Here is an 18,182-nt window from a genome sequence, read left to right on the forward strand (position 1 = left end):
CACTTCTGTAATCCTAGCTACTCAAGAGGCTGAGATCTGAGGATCACAGTTCAAAGCCAGCCCGGGCCAGAAAGTCCGTTAGACTCTATCTCCAATTAAGCACCAGAAAACTGGAAGTGGTGCTGCTGTGGCTCAAGTGGTAGAGCACTCGCCTAGAGCTGAAGAGCTAAGGGACTGTGCCTAGGCCCAGAGTTTAAGCCCCACAACCAACAACAACAACAAAAAAGACCAAGAATACTATTCATTCTTAAAATTATTTATTGAGTTCATTGTACATGATAGCCTTCTGCAACAAAAGATGGTGAGTAAGGAATCATATCCACAGTCCTGTGACATGTGCATCACCATTACAGAGTACAGAATCAGCTTTTCCAGGGATGATTGTTCTTGTCTGAAAACAGCCCACAATAAATACATGGACTTACTCTTGAAAGAAGGATTCTTATTACTCTCATGAAGAATTGGTGTAATTAGGCCTAATCATACCCAGTAATTTTTTTCCAAAGAGAACTGAATGAGTACAGTTTCTTACAGTCTTCCAAAGAGATATTTGTGAGGCGTAGAGAATTAATTCATAGCCCCTCTCAGCAGAGTTTGAAAGCATAGTCCAAAGAAGCAAAGCTCTTAAAAGGTCTCAGCTTCACAATGAGCTGTGATTGTTATTCTCTACTATTTGTTATACTCAGCTTAATGGAAAACACCTCCCTCACCACCCACATCTTAGTAAAGCCGACATGTGTGGAGGGCAGATTTGAGAATGGGACCCTTCATCTCTGCACCACACCTAGATAAATGCTTGAGTTTGAGAAGTAAAGGGCTGAGGATGAAGAGTTAAAATTTAATTTGAAAGCTTTGTAATGTGCACAAAGGGCTTACTTAGTAGGCTCAGGTGGCAGAATGACATGGACAGTGAGGAACCTTTCTGTTTACTTATGAGCTTGGCTGTTTCAGTTTTTACCAGAAGAAATGGACAAGCCTTTAGGTTATAACTTTTTATCATGATCTCATGATAGCCTTACCATAATTTTTACACATTTCATTCAGCTCAGGAAAACAAAGGCTGCAGTGGTAATGTTATGCAGAGAGATACTCTACACCTCGTTTCTCCTTCCTCTCTTTGTCTTGTGCTGGTGAGCCCAATATCTGCCCCACATTATATTCGAGATCAATCACTATTCTAAAACTTACTGTAAGTTACTCTCCCAATTTATAACAGAATACCATACTACCAGCATTTTTGATGCCAGACATAAATGTTTGGACCTCAGCAGTTTGCTTCTAAGATTCCCAATCTTTGTTTCTCACAGGCAATAGAAAAACACCTGATCAAGAAGTCCCGAGGAGGGCTGGTCTTCATCGGCGAGTGGAAGAACGGACACTTGGAGAAGAAGATGGGCCACTTGGCCTGCTTTGCTGGTGGCATGTTTGCCCTGGGTGCAGACGGCTCCAGAAAAGACAAAGCCGGCCACTACTTAGAGCTAGGGGCAGAAATTGCACGAACTTGTCATGAGTCATACGACAGGACTGGTAAGAATAGCCTCAGGCTAATCACTTAGTCTATAAAATCACTTCTAAATGGAAAAAAGTATGTCCAAGAGTTAGAAATACTGTTCACTTTAAAATATTTGACAGCCGGGCGCTGGTGGCTCACGCCTGTAATCCTAGCTACTCAGGAGGCTGAGATCTGAGGATCGCGGTTCAAAGCCAGCCCGGGCAGGAGAGACCGTGAGACTCCTATCTCCAATAAACCACCAGAAAATCGGAAGTGGCGCTGTAGCTCAAGTGGTAGAGGGCTTGCCTTGAGCTGAAGAGCTGAGGGACAGCGCCCAGGCCCAGAGTTCAAGCCCCACGACTGACAAAAAATAAAAAATAAAATAAAATAAAAATAAAAATAAAAATAAAATATTTGACATAAGCATAATAAGTCATTTTCTTTGGAACTTTTAAGTTTAATTCTAGGAATGCATTTCCCTATATAATTTTTTTAAACATTCAGAATTCTGCTATTTTTATTTTTCCCTTCTAATTTTGAAGTAATTATTTAAAGATAAGTACCTGTTTGGGGTTATAAAAGTAAGCCATATTTTAGTATAGTATTAATAATATCTTAATATTGTCATATAATAAAGATCCATTTTTAGCCATTCATTTCGTCTTCTATAAAACTGCTTATTCAAAAGAACACAAACTGACTAATTTAGGTCATACTGCTTTCCCCTACATGATTGAGAAAATAAAAATAATAAAAAATGAATAGTAGTTACCTTAAATATGTAATTGGTATCCCGCTACCTGGTAGTTTATTATCTACTCAGTTCACTAGTAAGTGTTTGAGTTGTTTTTGTGCTTTTGATTAAAAACTGTCAAGATTCTACTGAGAAAGAATGCAATGTTTCCTGACCTTCCAACTGTATCTGGAAAACGAGATGATTTCTAGGGTCTATAGGGAGTCAAACAGTCTTAGTCTTTTCAGAATGTTTGAAGCATCTGTTTATATACACTCTTAGCCAGCCACTCAGTACAGGCTTGGTATCAAAATTACATGGAAAGCTATTGAATTTCTAAAACAGTGCCTGAAAGCACTCTTAACAATGTAGCAATGGAAGAGAGCTGACAAACACTGGACTGTACTCCCATGGTTTTCTCTGGCTTTAAAAATGCATTTTTCTCACCTGGATGTTGGTGGCTCATGCATGTAATCCAGCTACTCAGGAAGCTGAGATCTGAGGATCATGGTTCAGAGCCAGCCCAAGCAAGAAAGTCTGTTGAGACTCTTATCTGCAACAAACTATTCAGAAAAAAACAGAAGTAGTGCTGTGACCCAAGTGGTAGGGCGCTAGTCTTGAGCAAAAGAAGCTCAAGAGACTCAGAACCTGAGTTCCAGCCCCAGGACCAGGAAAAAATAAAAATAATAAAAAATAAAATGCAGGGGAGGAGGGGGGCCCGGAAATAAAAGGAGAAAAAAATAATAAAATTCATTTTCACTATGAAATAATGAGTAATGTAAAAACCTAAAATCTAGAAATTTCTATGCCTATTTCAGAAGTAGAGCTGTTGGTTTAAGGAAATAACTGAATTTCTTTTTAGGATTATTTGTAATTAGATATGATGACACAAAATTTGCACTAGTTCATAAATCTGTCATGTTATTTGTAGTAGTAAGGAATTGTATTCCTAATGAATTTGACACCTCAGCCTTATGACTGACTAAATCAGTATTCTATTGTTTAAAAAAATGTAAGTCAAATCGACACTAGAACAGTGTTGCTTTATAGTTAACATTGGTATGTCGTGCAGATTAAGTCCATGACCTAAGTTACAAACAGCAGCTACTTTATTTTCCATGCTGATGATAGGGACTGTCAGTTATGCATTTAAAATGTAGCCTAGAAGCTGATGGCTCATTCCTGTAATCCTAGCTGATTAGGGGGCTGAAATCTGAAGATTGCAGTTATAATCCAGCCTCAGGATAGGAAAGTCTGTGAGACTCTTAACCCTTCAAAAAGCCAGAAGTGGAACTGGCTCAAGTGATAGCCTTGAGCAAAAATAAACAAACAAATGTCATGAACAGCCCCCCACCCCACCACACACAAATGTAGCCAAGAGTAATAAACCCAAAGACCAGGTAAGATATTCAGGACTTTTTAGACAGGGATATTTTATGTAGATTTTGATCAGAAATCAAATAATAGCTCTAAATCATAGAATTTAATAAAGCAGACATACTCAAAATAGTATGTGGTGTAGTTGTTACAGTTAATTATTTACTCAATTGAATGAATCACCTGTTGGGCATGGCTCATTATTTTTCTGGGTACTTACAGGTTAAAGTATGACAAGATACAGATTTCTCTTGCCTCTTAGAAATTCATAGGATACCAGAGGTGTAACAGGATTGCCTTAACTTGTATTCTGCATTCACATTTCATCCTGACGGTGTTAACTCCTTGTTCTGCTTGTTTTCACATGGTCAGCCAGTCCATAAAACATGACTGATTGGTGTTCTGTATTTATTCACAGTTTTTTTTCTTGTCTTCCATTTTGACTTAGATCCTTTAGTTAGTTTTCTTAACTTCTCTGCTCTATTTTCTTACAACTGTGCTATAAAATTTTGCCACTATATTTAAGAATTTTTCCCAGGTGCCAGTGACTCATGCCTGCAATCCTAACTACTCTGGAGGCTAAGATCTGAGGCTCTCGGTTCAAAGCCAGCCTGGGCAGGAAGGTTCATGAGACTCTTATCTCCAATAAACCTCTCAGAAAACCAGAAGTGGTGCTGTGGCTCAAGAAGTAGAGCACTAGCCTTGAGCTAAAGATCTGAGGGACAACACTTAGACCCAGAGTTCAAGCCCTATGACCAACAAATAGAATTTCCATGTCCTTCTCCTTGATAGTTCTTTCAGCTACATTTATAACATAATTAATAATGCCTTGAGATTTCACATTTACTTGTTTTTGGAATTTTGTTAACTCAAAATTTAGTGATCTTAATATATCCTGCCAAGGGTTTGTGGGAAACATGACTGGTGTGTTCATGATGGTGAGCCGTGCATCAGTGGTGGGGACAGACGTTGTGGAGAAGGAGTGCTGTGTGGAGAGGGAGCCTAACCCCATCAGAGGCCAGAGCTCTCAGGCCTGCTCATCTCCTAAAGTTGCTGCCTCCTCATGGCCACCACGTAGGCAGCCCGGCACCTGTGGAATTGGTCAGACTACACAAGACCCTCACGCCTTTCCTGTAGTTCTCTATTCTAGTCTAGTTGAAGAGCATCTGTCATCAAAGAAATTATACATAATATTGAAATACATGTGGAATGTCTGTGTTTTATTTAAATTGATAAATAGGGAAGTTGCTGTCTGCTGAAATTCTTGGAGATTGGTTGTATATATAAAGGCTATAAGTGAAGAGTGATTCTTTTTCAAATTGCCTTAAGTTTTATAATACTTCTTATATATTAAAATTTGCTTTTAAAAAGAAGGTAAGTCTGCAACTGTTTTGTCGTATTGAATGTATTGTATGTATGGAAAAAAAATTGGCATACTAAAAGTGTATCTTAACTTTGCATAAGATGGACTACATAGGCTGTCCATTTGTTCTGAAGGAGTCATAGGCTCTCAGAGGTGACTAGTTCAGCTGTGTTGATGTGTGTTCTGAGAAATATTTCATACCAGAATAAATAGGAATATTTATAAACCTATAAGAAGACCAAAACGGTTCTTTTTAAAGTGACTCCTTTTGTAAAGGGATGGCAAGAACATGGCAGCAAATTCCATTCTTCAGGGAAGAAGCTCTTGCAAAGTAATGCAAATGTCTTCTGCTCGTTTGTTTCTCTCGGCCTGTCATAGCACTAAAGCTGGGTCCGGAGTCCTTCAAGTTTGACGGTGCCGTGGAGGCCGTGGCTGTGAGGCAGGCCGAGAAGTATTACATCCTGCGTCCAGAAGTGATTGAGACCTACTGGTACCTGTGGCGATTCACACACGACCCAAGATACCGGCAGTGGGGCTGGGAAGCTGCACTGGTAACTAAGCCCATGTCTCCTATATCTGTGAGAGTATTAACCAGCCCTCATCCTGGTGTTTTGCTTTGAGTCACTTCACGTTTGTCTGATGAAGAAACTCTTCAAAAGTTGCCCTGAGTGTAGAATTCTCCGTTCGCTGCTAGGAGTGCTTCCTACTGGTCATCACTCTGGTATTAACAGCCTCTTCCCTTTCTTTCACAAGGTCCTGGCCACACAGGAGAGGCAAAGGTGGCCAGTGCAGTCTCTTTAAAGTAGTTTCATCTTCTCTGAAGGTGACCTTCCATTCACTTTACCCAGTTCCTCTAGGAAATCACTCTAGGAAGACTGGGTAAATTGTTAAAATTTTTCTAGACTGAGCCTGGTACCATAAATTCAGCCTCAACACATTCAAATATGTTAGCACACTTTTCTTAGTGTAATCTGTATTTTGCTTTTTTGCTTTTTAAAAATTAAATCGGGGTTAGGGAAGTTGCTCAGTAGTAGAGTGAATGTTTAGTGTGTGAGAAGCCCTGAGTTTGATCCTAGCACCCCCTAGAAGAAGTTCCAATGATACAATTTTCTTTAAGAAATTAGATTGTTAGAGATAAAGGGAGCCTCATTTGACTGCTTACCACACTCACCTGTTCTTTCACTTTAAACACCTGTTTATTGTACTTTATTCTAGACTTTAATATTCATACACATGTCACTTCTCTAAAAGTATTGTGTGTAATGCAAATGCTACTTAGGAGTTGTTCACAAAAAAAAATTGCTAGACTGAAAGGTTTGGGATTGAGAATTTATTCCTTTTTTTGGCAATGGTTGGAATTGAACTCGGGACCTCAGGTTTGCTACTCATGACTTGAGCCATGCATCAAGTCCTTTCATCTTAGTTTCCCGGCAGCTTTTGCCCTCCCTGACTTCAAACTGTGGTCTTCCTCTTCTCTGCCTCCTGAGCGGCTGCTCCTGCAGGCTGCACAGAGTGGGGGATTTTTAATGGTTACTAAGTAAAGTTTACTTTCTGACAACTCCGTGGCGCTCTGTTATCTGGGGTATAAAAACTGCTAGTCTTTTATGAAAGTTTAGCTTCTTCCTGGGGAAGGCTGTTACTGTGATAAACAGTGCTGTGATTAAGTGCTCATATTCAGATTAGTTGAGGTTGCAGTGAGATAAGTGTTGGTAGTGAATTATTGTGCAGACAACACAAGAATGTGGGACAGGATGTGTGTGCTGGCAGAGTTGGAGCCATAACCAGACCAGCCTTACATACCTAATTATGGCTGCCCTGCTTAGTTGTTTAGGAGTATAACATATACACGTGCATGTGTGCATGCACACACACACACATAATTCTTTTTAAGGCTTACTAAGTGATATTTTATGTAGAAGTAGGTTAGGTAAAGTCCTGGGATGTGCTTGGGTACTGACTATCCCGTCCTTTTCAGTGGTTTAGAAGAAGATACAGATACATCTGAATCGGAGAGGTGGAACGGGTGGCAGATGCACATGTTCGCATTGGAAAATACCATAGGATGATCCTTTTTTGGGTGCCTTCATCTCCCTGTGTGCTTTATTACAGTGTGTCCCTACTTTTGGCTATTTTAACAGTCTCAGATAGCAGCAACTAGTTAGAGCATCTACTTTATAGACTCTACAGCCACATACAGACCCAAGGACCGTAGACCCTTGGTGTCTGTGGGTTGGTGATTCTAAGGAGACCCTGTTGGTATCCAAGAATTTCAGCAGCAACCTGCCTATTTATCAATTTAAATAAAATGCAGGGAGACCCTGCAGAGGCTCAGAGTGCATGGAGGTTACTGAGAGCCTTTTCCTTTTGTGTGCATGTGATATTTGTTCTGGTTTGTTTTATTTTACTTTTTGTTTTCCATTGTGCTTAACCAAAAAGGTAGAATAAATCTACCAACCAGGTAAGCTTCCTGCATAACCCGGGCAGACCAAGAATTGAGCTAGTTACCTTCTAACTTCGAGTTTGGACCATGTTTCACCACAAGAAGATGGCAGCTGGACACCCGAGTAGATGCACTGCCATCAGCGGCTCTCCCAGCATGAGCTCAGGCTGTCCTTGTAACCCTTGTTGTATTCAGATTGTCAAGCTTGAGTAGGTTATACATGAAAGTCAGCGAGTGAGCAAGCCCGAGGGAGACTATGAGCTTTACATGGCTTCAAGTTCAGTCCCGCCCCCTGCTGCGTGGTCAGAACTGTTCTGATCATTCTTAAGATGGTGATCTGTGCTTTGCACTATCATGTCTTGTATTCAGAATATGTTTAAAATATTTAAATATGCTAGGCACTGGTAGCTCATATCTATAATCCTAGCTGCTCAGGAGGCAGAGATCTGAGAATCACAGTTGGAAGCCAGTCCAGGCAGGAAAGTCCATGAGACTCTCATCTCCAGTTAGCCACCAAAAAGTCCGAAGTGGGGCTGTGATTCATATGATAGAGCACTAGCCTGGAGCAAAAAGCTCAGGGCCAGTTCCCCAACCACCGTGAGTTCAAGCCTAGTTTGTTTTATAAAATGAAGCCTTAAAGCCAGCTGTGATGAAATGGAGTTATGAATGGACAATCTGAGCACTCCTACTGCTCAGTTTTTAGGAGAAAAGAAAAACTGAAGAACAGGAAAGGTAGCATGACGTAGAAACTGTAAGTCATGGCAGCGAGGATGAGCTCTCCGTGCCTTCTTTGGGCAGGGTCTCAGAGAACAGAAAGAAAAGAACCAGAGTGCCTTCCGTGTAATTCGGAACTGTGGGCAAGTGTGGGTAAGTGATGGCTGAGTTCAAAGTTTAGTTGTGAAAGATTGTTTGATTCAGCATGTTTTATTTAGACATGTCTGAAGATGGAAAAGGAGGTGCAAAGTTAAGGTTGTTCCAGTGACATGTTAAGAGCCATGCGAGTGGGTGGGGAGCGCTCTGCTCGTCGTGGCCATCCGATCGTGGCATGGTTTGCCTCCTAAGGTCATGGCAGTGTGGACGTGGCAGTGTATAAACGGTCTTAGAGCGGCCTCGGCGCGCAGCCAGACCCTAGTGGCTGTGAGCTGTTGTAACTGGTGCTGTAGCACCCTGCAGCCAACACCACCTCACGTGGTCAGCACCCCACAGGTGATCTCTGGTCACACTTCCTGTAGGGAGCTCCTGAGTAGTAGCGTTTTATCAGCCGGGGTCACTGTTTTTCCTTGCAAGTGACCAAAGTAAAAAAAAACTCAAATTTTTCTTTCAAACTGGCCTGTTTTGATTTTGTTTGTTTGTTTGTTTGATTGTCTGTTGTGGGTCTGCACTCTGGGCCTAGGCGCTGTCCCTCAGCTCTTCAGCTCAAGGCTAGTGCTCTACCACTTGAGCCACAGCGCTACTTCCGGTTGTTTCTGTGTATCTGATGCTGAGGAATTGAACCCAGGGCCACATGCATGGAAGGCAAGCACTGTACCTCTGAGCCACCTTCCTAGCCCAATGCTTAATTATTGTAGACAGGTCCCTCATTGAGGACAAGTAGCCTAAATTTGACATGTAAGTTAGGAAAATAGGAAGTATTGTAGCATGATTAAACATGGTGGGACCTGCCTATTGTCCCAGCATGAGGAGGCAGAGGCAAGGGGTCTGCAGGTTGGAGGCCAGCGGTAGTGTACCTGGAGAGACTCTGTCTTTAGAAACAAACTAAGGAATTGGTGGAGATTTCCGTATGCCTACTTTTATGTTTGTTATAATTAAAAAATAATATATTGTTAATCAGATTTCATGCAGCTCTCCTGAGCTCGGAATTGCAATCCTTGATTGTCCTTCATCCTTGACTGTGTCTTCACAGGCCATCGAGAAGCACTGCCGGGTCAGCGGAGGGTTCTCCGGGGTCAAAGACGTGTACTCCCCCACTCCCACGCACGATGACGTCCAGCAGAGCTTCTTCCTGGCTGAAACGTTAAAGTAAGTGGAGCCAGTGCAGTGTTGTAATTAAACTTACTTTTCCCTGGTAACATAAAGTTACACCTATCACTGTTTTGATGCAGGAGTTCTGGTGTAATGTTTAAGTCAGGTTAACTGTGTTCAGACATTTATCAATTCCTTCTGGTGAAAGCTTTCAACATCTCTGGTAATGTCTGGTAATAACCTGCGGTGGCACACCAGAATGTTCTGCCCACGGGTCACTAGTTGCAGCTGGGTAACCTTGCCTGTCCTTCCTTTCCTCCCGCTCACCCGCCTGCCCTCCCCTCTCCCCGTGTGTCTGACCCACAGCCAGGCCCTGCAGTCCTGTGCCCTCCAGCAGCCACTACCTTCCGCCCCGCACAATAGCTTAGTTCATACGCCTCTCAGATGACAGTGCTTCACTGCTTTTGCTAGCTGCCTACCTTATGTTTCTGTACTCCTTTACTTTTAAAAAAAGGTAGACTCGTTTGCTCTATGATTGCTAGATAATGAATTATGTCTGTGATTTATTACACTACATTTTACTCTTAACTTTTCATAGAATTGTCAATTTTGCGTTGCACTTCAGGAAGAGTGACTTAGACAAGGAAGAGATTTCATTGAATATTCAGTGCCTTTAAACTATTTTAGTCTCTCTCTTCCAGTGCACATTAGAATTCCTTCAGTGCTTCTGTTTTGGTGGGGAGTGGCAGATATGTGTATTCAGGGCCTTACACTGGCATCAGGCAAGCACTATATCGTTTGAGTTACATCCTTAGACCTTGCTGCTTTATAGGATCTTGCATTTCTGCAGATGCTGGCCTCTGACCAGGAGCCTCCTATCTGCCTCCCTTATAGATGTGATTATAAGTGTGTGCTACTACTTCCAACTTGTTTGTCCTCTTATCTTTTTGCTCCAAGGGGCCTCAGAAGTTGCTCCTTCTTCCTTCCAAATGGCTGTGATGACAGGTATGAGCTCCTGTGCTCAGCCTTGGAAAGCTTCTTGCCACAGGGATAAGTTTAAGTGGGCACACGCACAGAGTTTTGGGACATCTGGGGTGGGACTAAGAATTTCCATTTCTGGGGCTGGGAAGGTGGCTCAGTGGTAGAGTGCTTGCCTAGCATGCATGAAGCCCTGAGTTCGAGTCCTCAGTACCACACACACAGAAAAAGCCAGAAGTGGCACTGTGCCTCAAGGGGTAGAGTGCTAGCCTTGAGCAAAAAAAGAAGCTGAGGGACAGTGCCCACGCCCTGAGTTGAAGCCCCAGGACTGGCAAACCAAAGCAAAAAAGGTTATCTTTAAAGCCGGTGGTAGCTCACGCCTGTAATCCTAGCTACTCAGGAGGCTGAGATCTGAGGATTGCGGTTCAAAGCCAGCCTGAGCAAGGAAAGTCCGTGAGACTCTTTATCTCCAAAAAACCACTAGAAAGCAGAAAGTGTAGAGCCACTCACTTTGAGCTGAAGAGCTGAGGGACAGCACCCAAGTCCAGAGTTCAAGCTCCACGACTGACCAAAAAGAAAAAAAAAGAATTTCCATTTCGAACTCACTTCCTTTCCTTTTGCTTATAAAAATAGTTGCTGGAGTTAGTGATAAGATTAAGGTGCACCTAATGTATATTCATTAGCCTGCATTCAACCAGTGGTCAGGGCAGTGCCACAGCCCACAGATATAACCCAAGTTTGTGCTTCAGTAAGCAGACCATGCAGTGTCCCAGCAGATCTGGGAGCACCCACCCCCGACTGCAGCCTGGCCAGGAAAGTAGGTCCCGCAGATCCCCGGTCTAGGATGAGAGAGTGAGATGGAGCCCTGTCAATCCCTGTTCAGCTCTACTCATAAACCAGATGCCACATTCCTCTGTGCTGTGTTTGTGCTCTCATCTAGAACTCCTAACAGTAACCAACCACATGCCTGTTTTGAAAAGAAGCTCTTCATCGAGCCTTTGTAAGGCCCAGCTGAGTATAGGTAAGGTCAGGCATTAGAGATCTAGATGCTCCTGGCTCACTCCTGTAAGCCTAGCTACTTAGGAGGCTGTTTGAAACCAGCCTAAGCAGGCAAGTCTGTGAGATTCTAATCTCCAATTAACAACCAAAAAGCTGGAAATGAAGCTGTTGTTCATTAGCCTTGAGCAAAAAGCCAAGAAAAAGAGCAAGGCTCTGAATTCAAGCCCTAGTTCCCCCCCCCTCTCCCCCTCCCCTCCCCTCTCCTCTTCTCTCTCTCTCTCTCCCTCCTCTCTCTCTCTCTCTCTCTCTCTCTCTCCCTCCCCCCTCTCTCTCCTCCTCTCTCTCCTCTCTCTCCTCTCTCTCCCCCCCCCCTCTCCTCTCCTCTCTCTCCTCTCTCCTCTCTCTCATATGCAGATTTCCTGGCTGTGTAGTGGCTTTTGTTTTGTCTCAATTTTGTGGTGCAGGGGATGGACCTGGAGTCTTGTGCATACATATTAGCCAGGTTTCTACAGCCGGCTGGCCCTCCCTCGACTTTATAGCTTTTGTGCACCTTGGTGCTGCCTGTAGGCAGGACACTGTGGTGAGAGCCATCAGGTAAGCTTCAGATGACTGCTGTTGCTCTGGGGAGGTCGCTGCCCTGTCTTCCTCGGCACTGTGCTGTTACTTCTAAAAGCAGTTGCTCACCCTTCTAACTGACAGGTGCACAAAATGAAGACAAGGAAGCTGAAACTTGTTTTGTCGAGGGGCTGGTCAGGGGGAGGGGGCGAATGCCATTGTAACATTCAGTGTCTGTGAGTGAAAACCAACCCGGGCCTCTTGAGAGCTGAGCAGGGTGGGAAGATGGGGAAGAAGATGCCCAAATCTCACAGACTGACAGTTGAATTGCAAAAAAAGTTACTAAACCTTCTAGAAAGATGTTTCTAAAACTGCCTTAATAGCTTGCTATGCCAAAAACTGTAAGTACCAATGTATTAGGAGCAGAGTAAAAGCTTTTCTGTATTCCAATAATACACTTGACTTGGTTTCCTCAGTGTTGGTTATTAAGAAACATGGCTTCATGTCTAGCTGTACCATGAGCTCTGTAGGCAGTCATAACTTGTTATTGGCACTATATTTTTTTTTTTTCTTTTTGGGTCCGGTCATGGGGCCTGAACTCTGGGCCTGGGCGCTGTCCCTCAGCTCTTCAGCTCAAGGCTAGCGCTCTACCACTTGAGCCACAGCGCCACTTCCGGCTTTTTTCTTTTTGCTTATGTGGTACTGAGGAATTGAACCCAGGGCCTCAGGCATGCAAGGCAAGCGCTCGACCACTGAGCCACCTTCCCAGCCTACTATATTTTTTTTTTTAAAGAATACCTTTGAAGAATTATGAAGGGCTTCGCTTTGTGCCATTTTTTATCACATTGTTTCCTATGCTCTAGGTAGGTGTGTGGATTTCAGCAGGTCTGGCTGTGGTCTTCCCAGGTTTCTCTACATTATGTTCTGGAGCTGTTTTTGTGCTTTAGGTTGTCTGGGTTACCTGAGTTCCCACCATGTATTTTCCATCAGTTGCTCAAAATCAGCTGCCTGTTTCCTCTGCTGTTATTACCGAGCCTCTCTGGTTGCTTGCTGCATTCTAACCAAAGCTCGTCTCTGCCCTTTTCTCCAGATACCTGTATCTGCTGTTCTCCGGTGATGACCTCCTGCCTTTAGACCACTGGGTATTCAACACCGAGGCACACCCGCTGCCGGTGCTGCACCTCGCCAACACCACGCTGGCAGGCGAGCCTGCGGTGCGGTGAGGGCGGGAGCGGTCGCTGGGCTTTGTTTACATGGACCGCTGCAGAGACTGGTCTGCAGAGGCGGCCCTCGAAAACCCGGACCTCTGCGTCCACTTGGACAGTGACGCTCTTCCCCGTGGACTTTCCAGCTTGTAGATATATCAACTTTGAAAATTTTCCATTTTATACCTGACCAAAACATGTGCCGGCACGTGCCGGATGGAGAGCCCATGTGCTTTGATTCTGAACGTGCTGGTAACCTGATCACAGGGCCTCGTGCTATGCTCGGCCAAACAAGCCACCAGCACCGAGTACCGGGCCAGCGCTGCAGGCGGACCCACACATCCCCTCCTTCCTCACAGCTCCGAGTGGCTTCACAGCATATATTTCCCATTGCTTGTCCCTTTTGCTCCATTTTGATAAAGGAATTAAGCAAGCTAAACAAAAACAGCAACAGAAAACCCACAGTGTAAGCGCCACTGCGGTGAGCTCGGGCTGACTCAGGAAAAGGACCAGAATTACCTATCCCGGTCTGAATTTTCCAGCTCCCCATTGGATAACCAGACTGGCAGCCACTTCAGTCCCCATCTATGTCATTGAAATTCCTTGGTTGAATCCGATCTACTGTGGGCAGCCTCGCAGAGTCCTCTCCAAGTCATCTCCACGAGTGTGTGCCGGAGCCGCCTGCGGGTGTGGCCTGGGGCTTGGTCAGAGGTTCGGTCTGGTGTTGGAGCTCCACGGGCTTGACGGGAAGTGCAGGAGGTGCTGGCTGTGGCCCTGAACACTGTTCCTGTAGGAATTCTTGGTTCTTCTAAGCCAAGTCACTTAATCTACTTGATTCCCCCGATACTGCTGGTTGGTGGTCACACATCTTCCAGCCTTGCTTCAGGGGCTGGGCCGAGTTCACCACGCTGCTGTGCAGCCCTGAGCTACTTCTGCACGGGCCCTCCACCAGGGACGAGGACAGAGTGTCTTCTATTTATTATCTCATCACATCGGTGAGAGGTTCACCAATATTTTGTCTTTTAGTTTCTCTGAGAATATTTATATACATCCAAAGAGTTCATGAGAATAGCTCCAAAACCATTTTCAGTACTAAGTGTATGGTGTAATTAATCATATCCCTCCAACTGGGGAATGGACCAGACCCTATCAGACTTTCTCTTACCATCAGATTTCACATTGATCTGTCTTTATAAAGAAATGACTATTTCTTTATATTTTGTTAGAATAAAACTTAAATTATGAGAAACTATAATGTAAGAAAATTACTAATGCTTATAAAATCTCTGTCCCTTGAATTTCTGTGACAATGCAAGACATTTTTTCCTATTTTCATTTAATACCAACATCTTCTACTGACATGAATAAAACTTGGAACCAATACAATTAAGCTAGTATTTACTCTGAATGTAAGTGTCTCATAAAGCAGAGTTGTCCAGGAAGCCTGCTTTGGGATTCTGAAGACTTAACTCCTATTTTAAAGTGTTTCTTTTTAACCTCTGTTATTAGCCTGTAGGAGTTTAATAAATGGACATGATGAAACATTTTAAACATCTTACACCACAAATCATCCTATGACTCCCACAGTGTATTCGATGATCAGTAAGTGATAGCTACCCCCCACTGTCAATAGCCACAGAAAACAAGGACCGAAAGCCAGTCGTTTTCAGTCTTTAAGAGGGTTAAACTTCAGCACATTCTCAGAAATTGTAATTTTTTATTACTTGAAAATTAAAAGCTGAGAAGATGGATTGCAACTTCTTGGGAAGAGAAGAATTCTCAGAGTAGAGAGAAAAGAGCACACATGACACCACTGTCTGTGCAGTCCCAGCAAACACTCCCTTTGGTCAGAAGAATGGGGGGTGGGGTCTCCGCAGCCCAGAGGGGGGGTGGGCACCCTCTACCGCCGGGCCACTTCAGAATCCAGCGAACGAGTCCGGTTCCCAGGGCAGGGCCCACCCACTCCTACCTTCTTTGTGTTAAGAAGGCGTGGGCCTCTCCTGTGCTTTTTCTCTGAAACGCCAAAGTCCGTTCAAGCCAGGTACAAGTGACTTGCCAGGTCCTATTTAAAATCATTTCCTCCAACATCGGTCCTGTCCTCTGTCCCTGAGTTTTCAAGGGCACTTACTTTCTCCTCTGTCCTTTTTGCTCTTTGTATTTTGTGGCCCTCATCGAACCTCATGGCTCAGGCTCAGTACTCACCTAGGAGAAGCTGGCCCAGGAGCCAGCGGTCCCTGGGCTCACTCCACCCTGCGTCTGGAGAAGACACAAAAAGTTGGAAAAGGAGGCAGTGTGGAGCATGTGGTGAATGTGGAGCTTCTCTGCGTGTTTCTTTTAGAATCACACTGTTTGCTCCACACCACCTTTTAAACATTCAACAATATGAAAATGTTGAAGAGAATGAGGCTCTAACAAAAAAAGGTTTTGGTTTTTTTTTTTTTCTGCGTAGGAAAATAAGTTTATTCCCTGGCTGGGTGTGGGGTGTCTTGCCTACTGGTGGGGTGCACCCACATTTCCTGTCATTGGCAGAGGCAGCATGAAAGAGGACAGGCTGAGGTGAAGACACTGGTCCCCGTGGCGCTCGCCCTGATTCTCTGTTATCGCTCGGAGCCTCTCATGCCCTTCCTCCCTACGTGCTGAGAGGTCCCAGCTCTGGGCCAGAGCCTCTCACCCCTCTCATTTGCCAAAGTCTTAGTCAGACCTTCACGCTCATTACTAACACCTGTGCTTGCCGTGCTCCGAGTGGGCGCTTCTCTCCATGAGAGGAGGGAGGGAGAGAGAGAAGATGAATATCAGTCGGAAGCACATGGATTCCAGATTTGTGCCAGAACCTGTGCCTGGTTCTTGGAAAGGAGAACATCTGAAGAGGAAGAGAAAAGGTTTATAATGTATCTTAAGCATTGTGTTACTATATAATACTGACAGAATTGTAGCGATAACTAAGTCTCTTGGGGAAAAAAATGTCAAATATGTGTTTTCTGATGCACCTTTGACTAAAATATTGACTTTAGAAATAAAAACATTTTTATTTTGCTATATCGATTTTAATCACATGATTCAGTCGCTGTTTTTAGAAGTGCTGGTTATTTATACTCAAGAACTATTTCGTCATTTCCCTCACGGGCCAGCCTTGCCGTTGTGAACGCTCTTTGCTCGGGCGGGCTTCCTGCTCATGGCTGTGTTCATGCATTTCCAAGTTCCGGGTAATAGTTTGCAGTAGTAATGTGTTGAGTCCTTTTCCTTTAGATTCCTTTACACTCAGCTTGGTGGCTCCTGTCTTCCCTGCTGTCTGCATAGACACATAGACACAGCGGTATGTGTTCTTCATGCTGGTAGTGAAAAAACAGTCACTAATGTGGGCTACTAGGTTATAAACAGAATATTTAAGCAAGTACGTCGGGGCCGGAAGTAGTGTGACCTACCACGGTGGGGATGGAAGTGGTTCTGATCTGTGTAGTCAGCAGGCTTGTCTGTGTGTTGTGTGTGTGTGTGTGTGTGTGTGTGTACGAGTGCACGGGGAGGTGGTGTTGCTGTCAGCCATATCTGTTGAGATTTGGAAGCATGTGTTATGGAAATGACTGGGTATGTGCGTTCCAGTTAATTTTGCTTTGAAGAACACATCTGTCGTGAAGGGCTGGATTCGGCCTAAGGTTCCGGTTGCTGACCTTGAGTCCACGTGTAAATTTGTGTGAAACCCTCTGACCTTCGGGCTTCTCTCCGTGGTTCTCCCTTCATATCCAAGCAAAATAACATGTCGGGTCGCATTGTATGTGTTTGTGTTAACCTGAAATGACATTTTGTTGTCAGAAGAGTCCAGAGAAGCAGAATAAGGTGGCTGCCCTGAGCCCTAACTCCCTGTGTTAATAGTTGTAGAAGTTGTAGCAGAAAAGGCTGTGTGGCATCAAACACATGCTCTCGGTTCTGCATGTGCACAACCCCCCGAGTCAGGACCCCACGCAGCTCACGCTGCAGGAATTTACCCACGTGAACCTCCTGGAGATGAGATCCTAGACAAGAATGTGGGTTTTGTTTGTTTTCTCTTTTCTGGTGTGGGTACTGGGGCTTGCACTGAGGTCCCGAGCACTATCGCTTAGCTTTTCTTGCTCAAAGCTGGCATTGTTAACACTTGAACCACAGCTCCACTTCTGGGTTTTGGGTAGTTAGTTGGAGATAGAGTCACTTCTTTGCCTAGGCCGGCTTTGAACCATGATCCTCAGATCTCAGCCTCCTGAGCAGCCAGGATGACAGGCGGAGCCACCTGTGCCTGGCACTCAATTAATCAACATCTCGGTGCTGCAGACCCCAGCCTTTGGGGAAACCAGGTCGCAGAACGAATCGTGGGCCTCGTGGCTTCCTTAAGAACAGCGCTAGCAACGACAAATGCTGGAGGGGATGTGGAGAAAGAGGAACCCTATTACACTGCTGGTGGGAATGTACACTTATACAACCACTTTGGAAAGCAGTCTGGAGGGTCCTTAGAAAGCTAAAGATTGACCTCCCTTATGACCCACTTCTAGGCATCTCCCCTGAACAACAGGAACCAATATACAAGGACACGTGCACCTCCATGTTTATTGCAGCACTGTTCACAATAGCTAGGATATGGAAACAACCTAGATGCCCCACCACAGATGAATGGATCCAAAAATTGTGGTATCTATACACAATGGAATATTATGCAGCCATTAGAAATGACAAAATAATGGCATTTGCAGGAAAATGGATGGAGCTAGAAGGAATCATGTTGAGCGAGGTAAGCCAAGAGCAAAGAGACAATGTAGGTCTCCCTGATAAGTGGATGTTAAATCCAAAATGTTAGGTGATACGACAAAATTAACAGGACTTAAGAAACAAAGAACTCCCACTCATCTGGTCAAACCACTACTAAATATCCCCATGCTCTGATCACATGTATGGTATATATGTGTACACCGTTATATGTTACAGACTGTGATAGACAATTTGCTCCAGGAAAGTTAGAATGAACTTGTGACTTTAAATGAGCATCATTATTCCACAATACTGTGAAATTTGGGAAATTATGTAATCACTTAATCACAATTAAAAAAAAAAAGAAC

At 44.1% G+C, this 18,182-nt stretch overlaps 1 protein-coding gene across 1 annotated transcript in view; it reads left to right on the top strand.

Moving 5' to 3' along the window:
• Positions 1–16,140, top strand: part of Man1a2 (mannosidase alpha class 1A member 2) — a 75,984-nt gene extending 59,844 nt beyond the window's left edge. The window contains exons 10-13 of the mRNA XM_070006440.1: positions 1,308–1,527; positions 5,344–5,516; positions 9,309–9,424; positions 12,990–16,140. Coding sequence (XP_069862541.1) covers positions 1,308–1,527; positions 5,344–5,516; positions 9,309–9,424; positions 12,990–13,122 — 642 coding nt within the window. The 3' untranslated portion in view covers positions 13,123–16,140. The remainder of the gene's footprint in view (positions 1–1,307; positions 1,528–5,343; positions 5,517–9,308; positions 9,425–12,989) is intronic.
• Positions 16,141–18,182: the final 2,042 nt, after the last annotated feature.

This window comes from Dipodomys merriami, unplaced genomic scaffold, assembly GCF_024711535.1.
Source record: "Dipodomys merriami isolate MVZ:Mamm:240054 unplaced genomic scaffold, mDipMer1.0.p SCAF_7, whole genome shotgun sequence".
NCBI classification, from domain to species: domain Eukaryota; kingdom Metazoa; phylum Chordata; class Mammalia; order Rodentia; family Heteromyidae; genus Dipodomys; species Dipodomys merriami.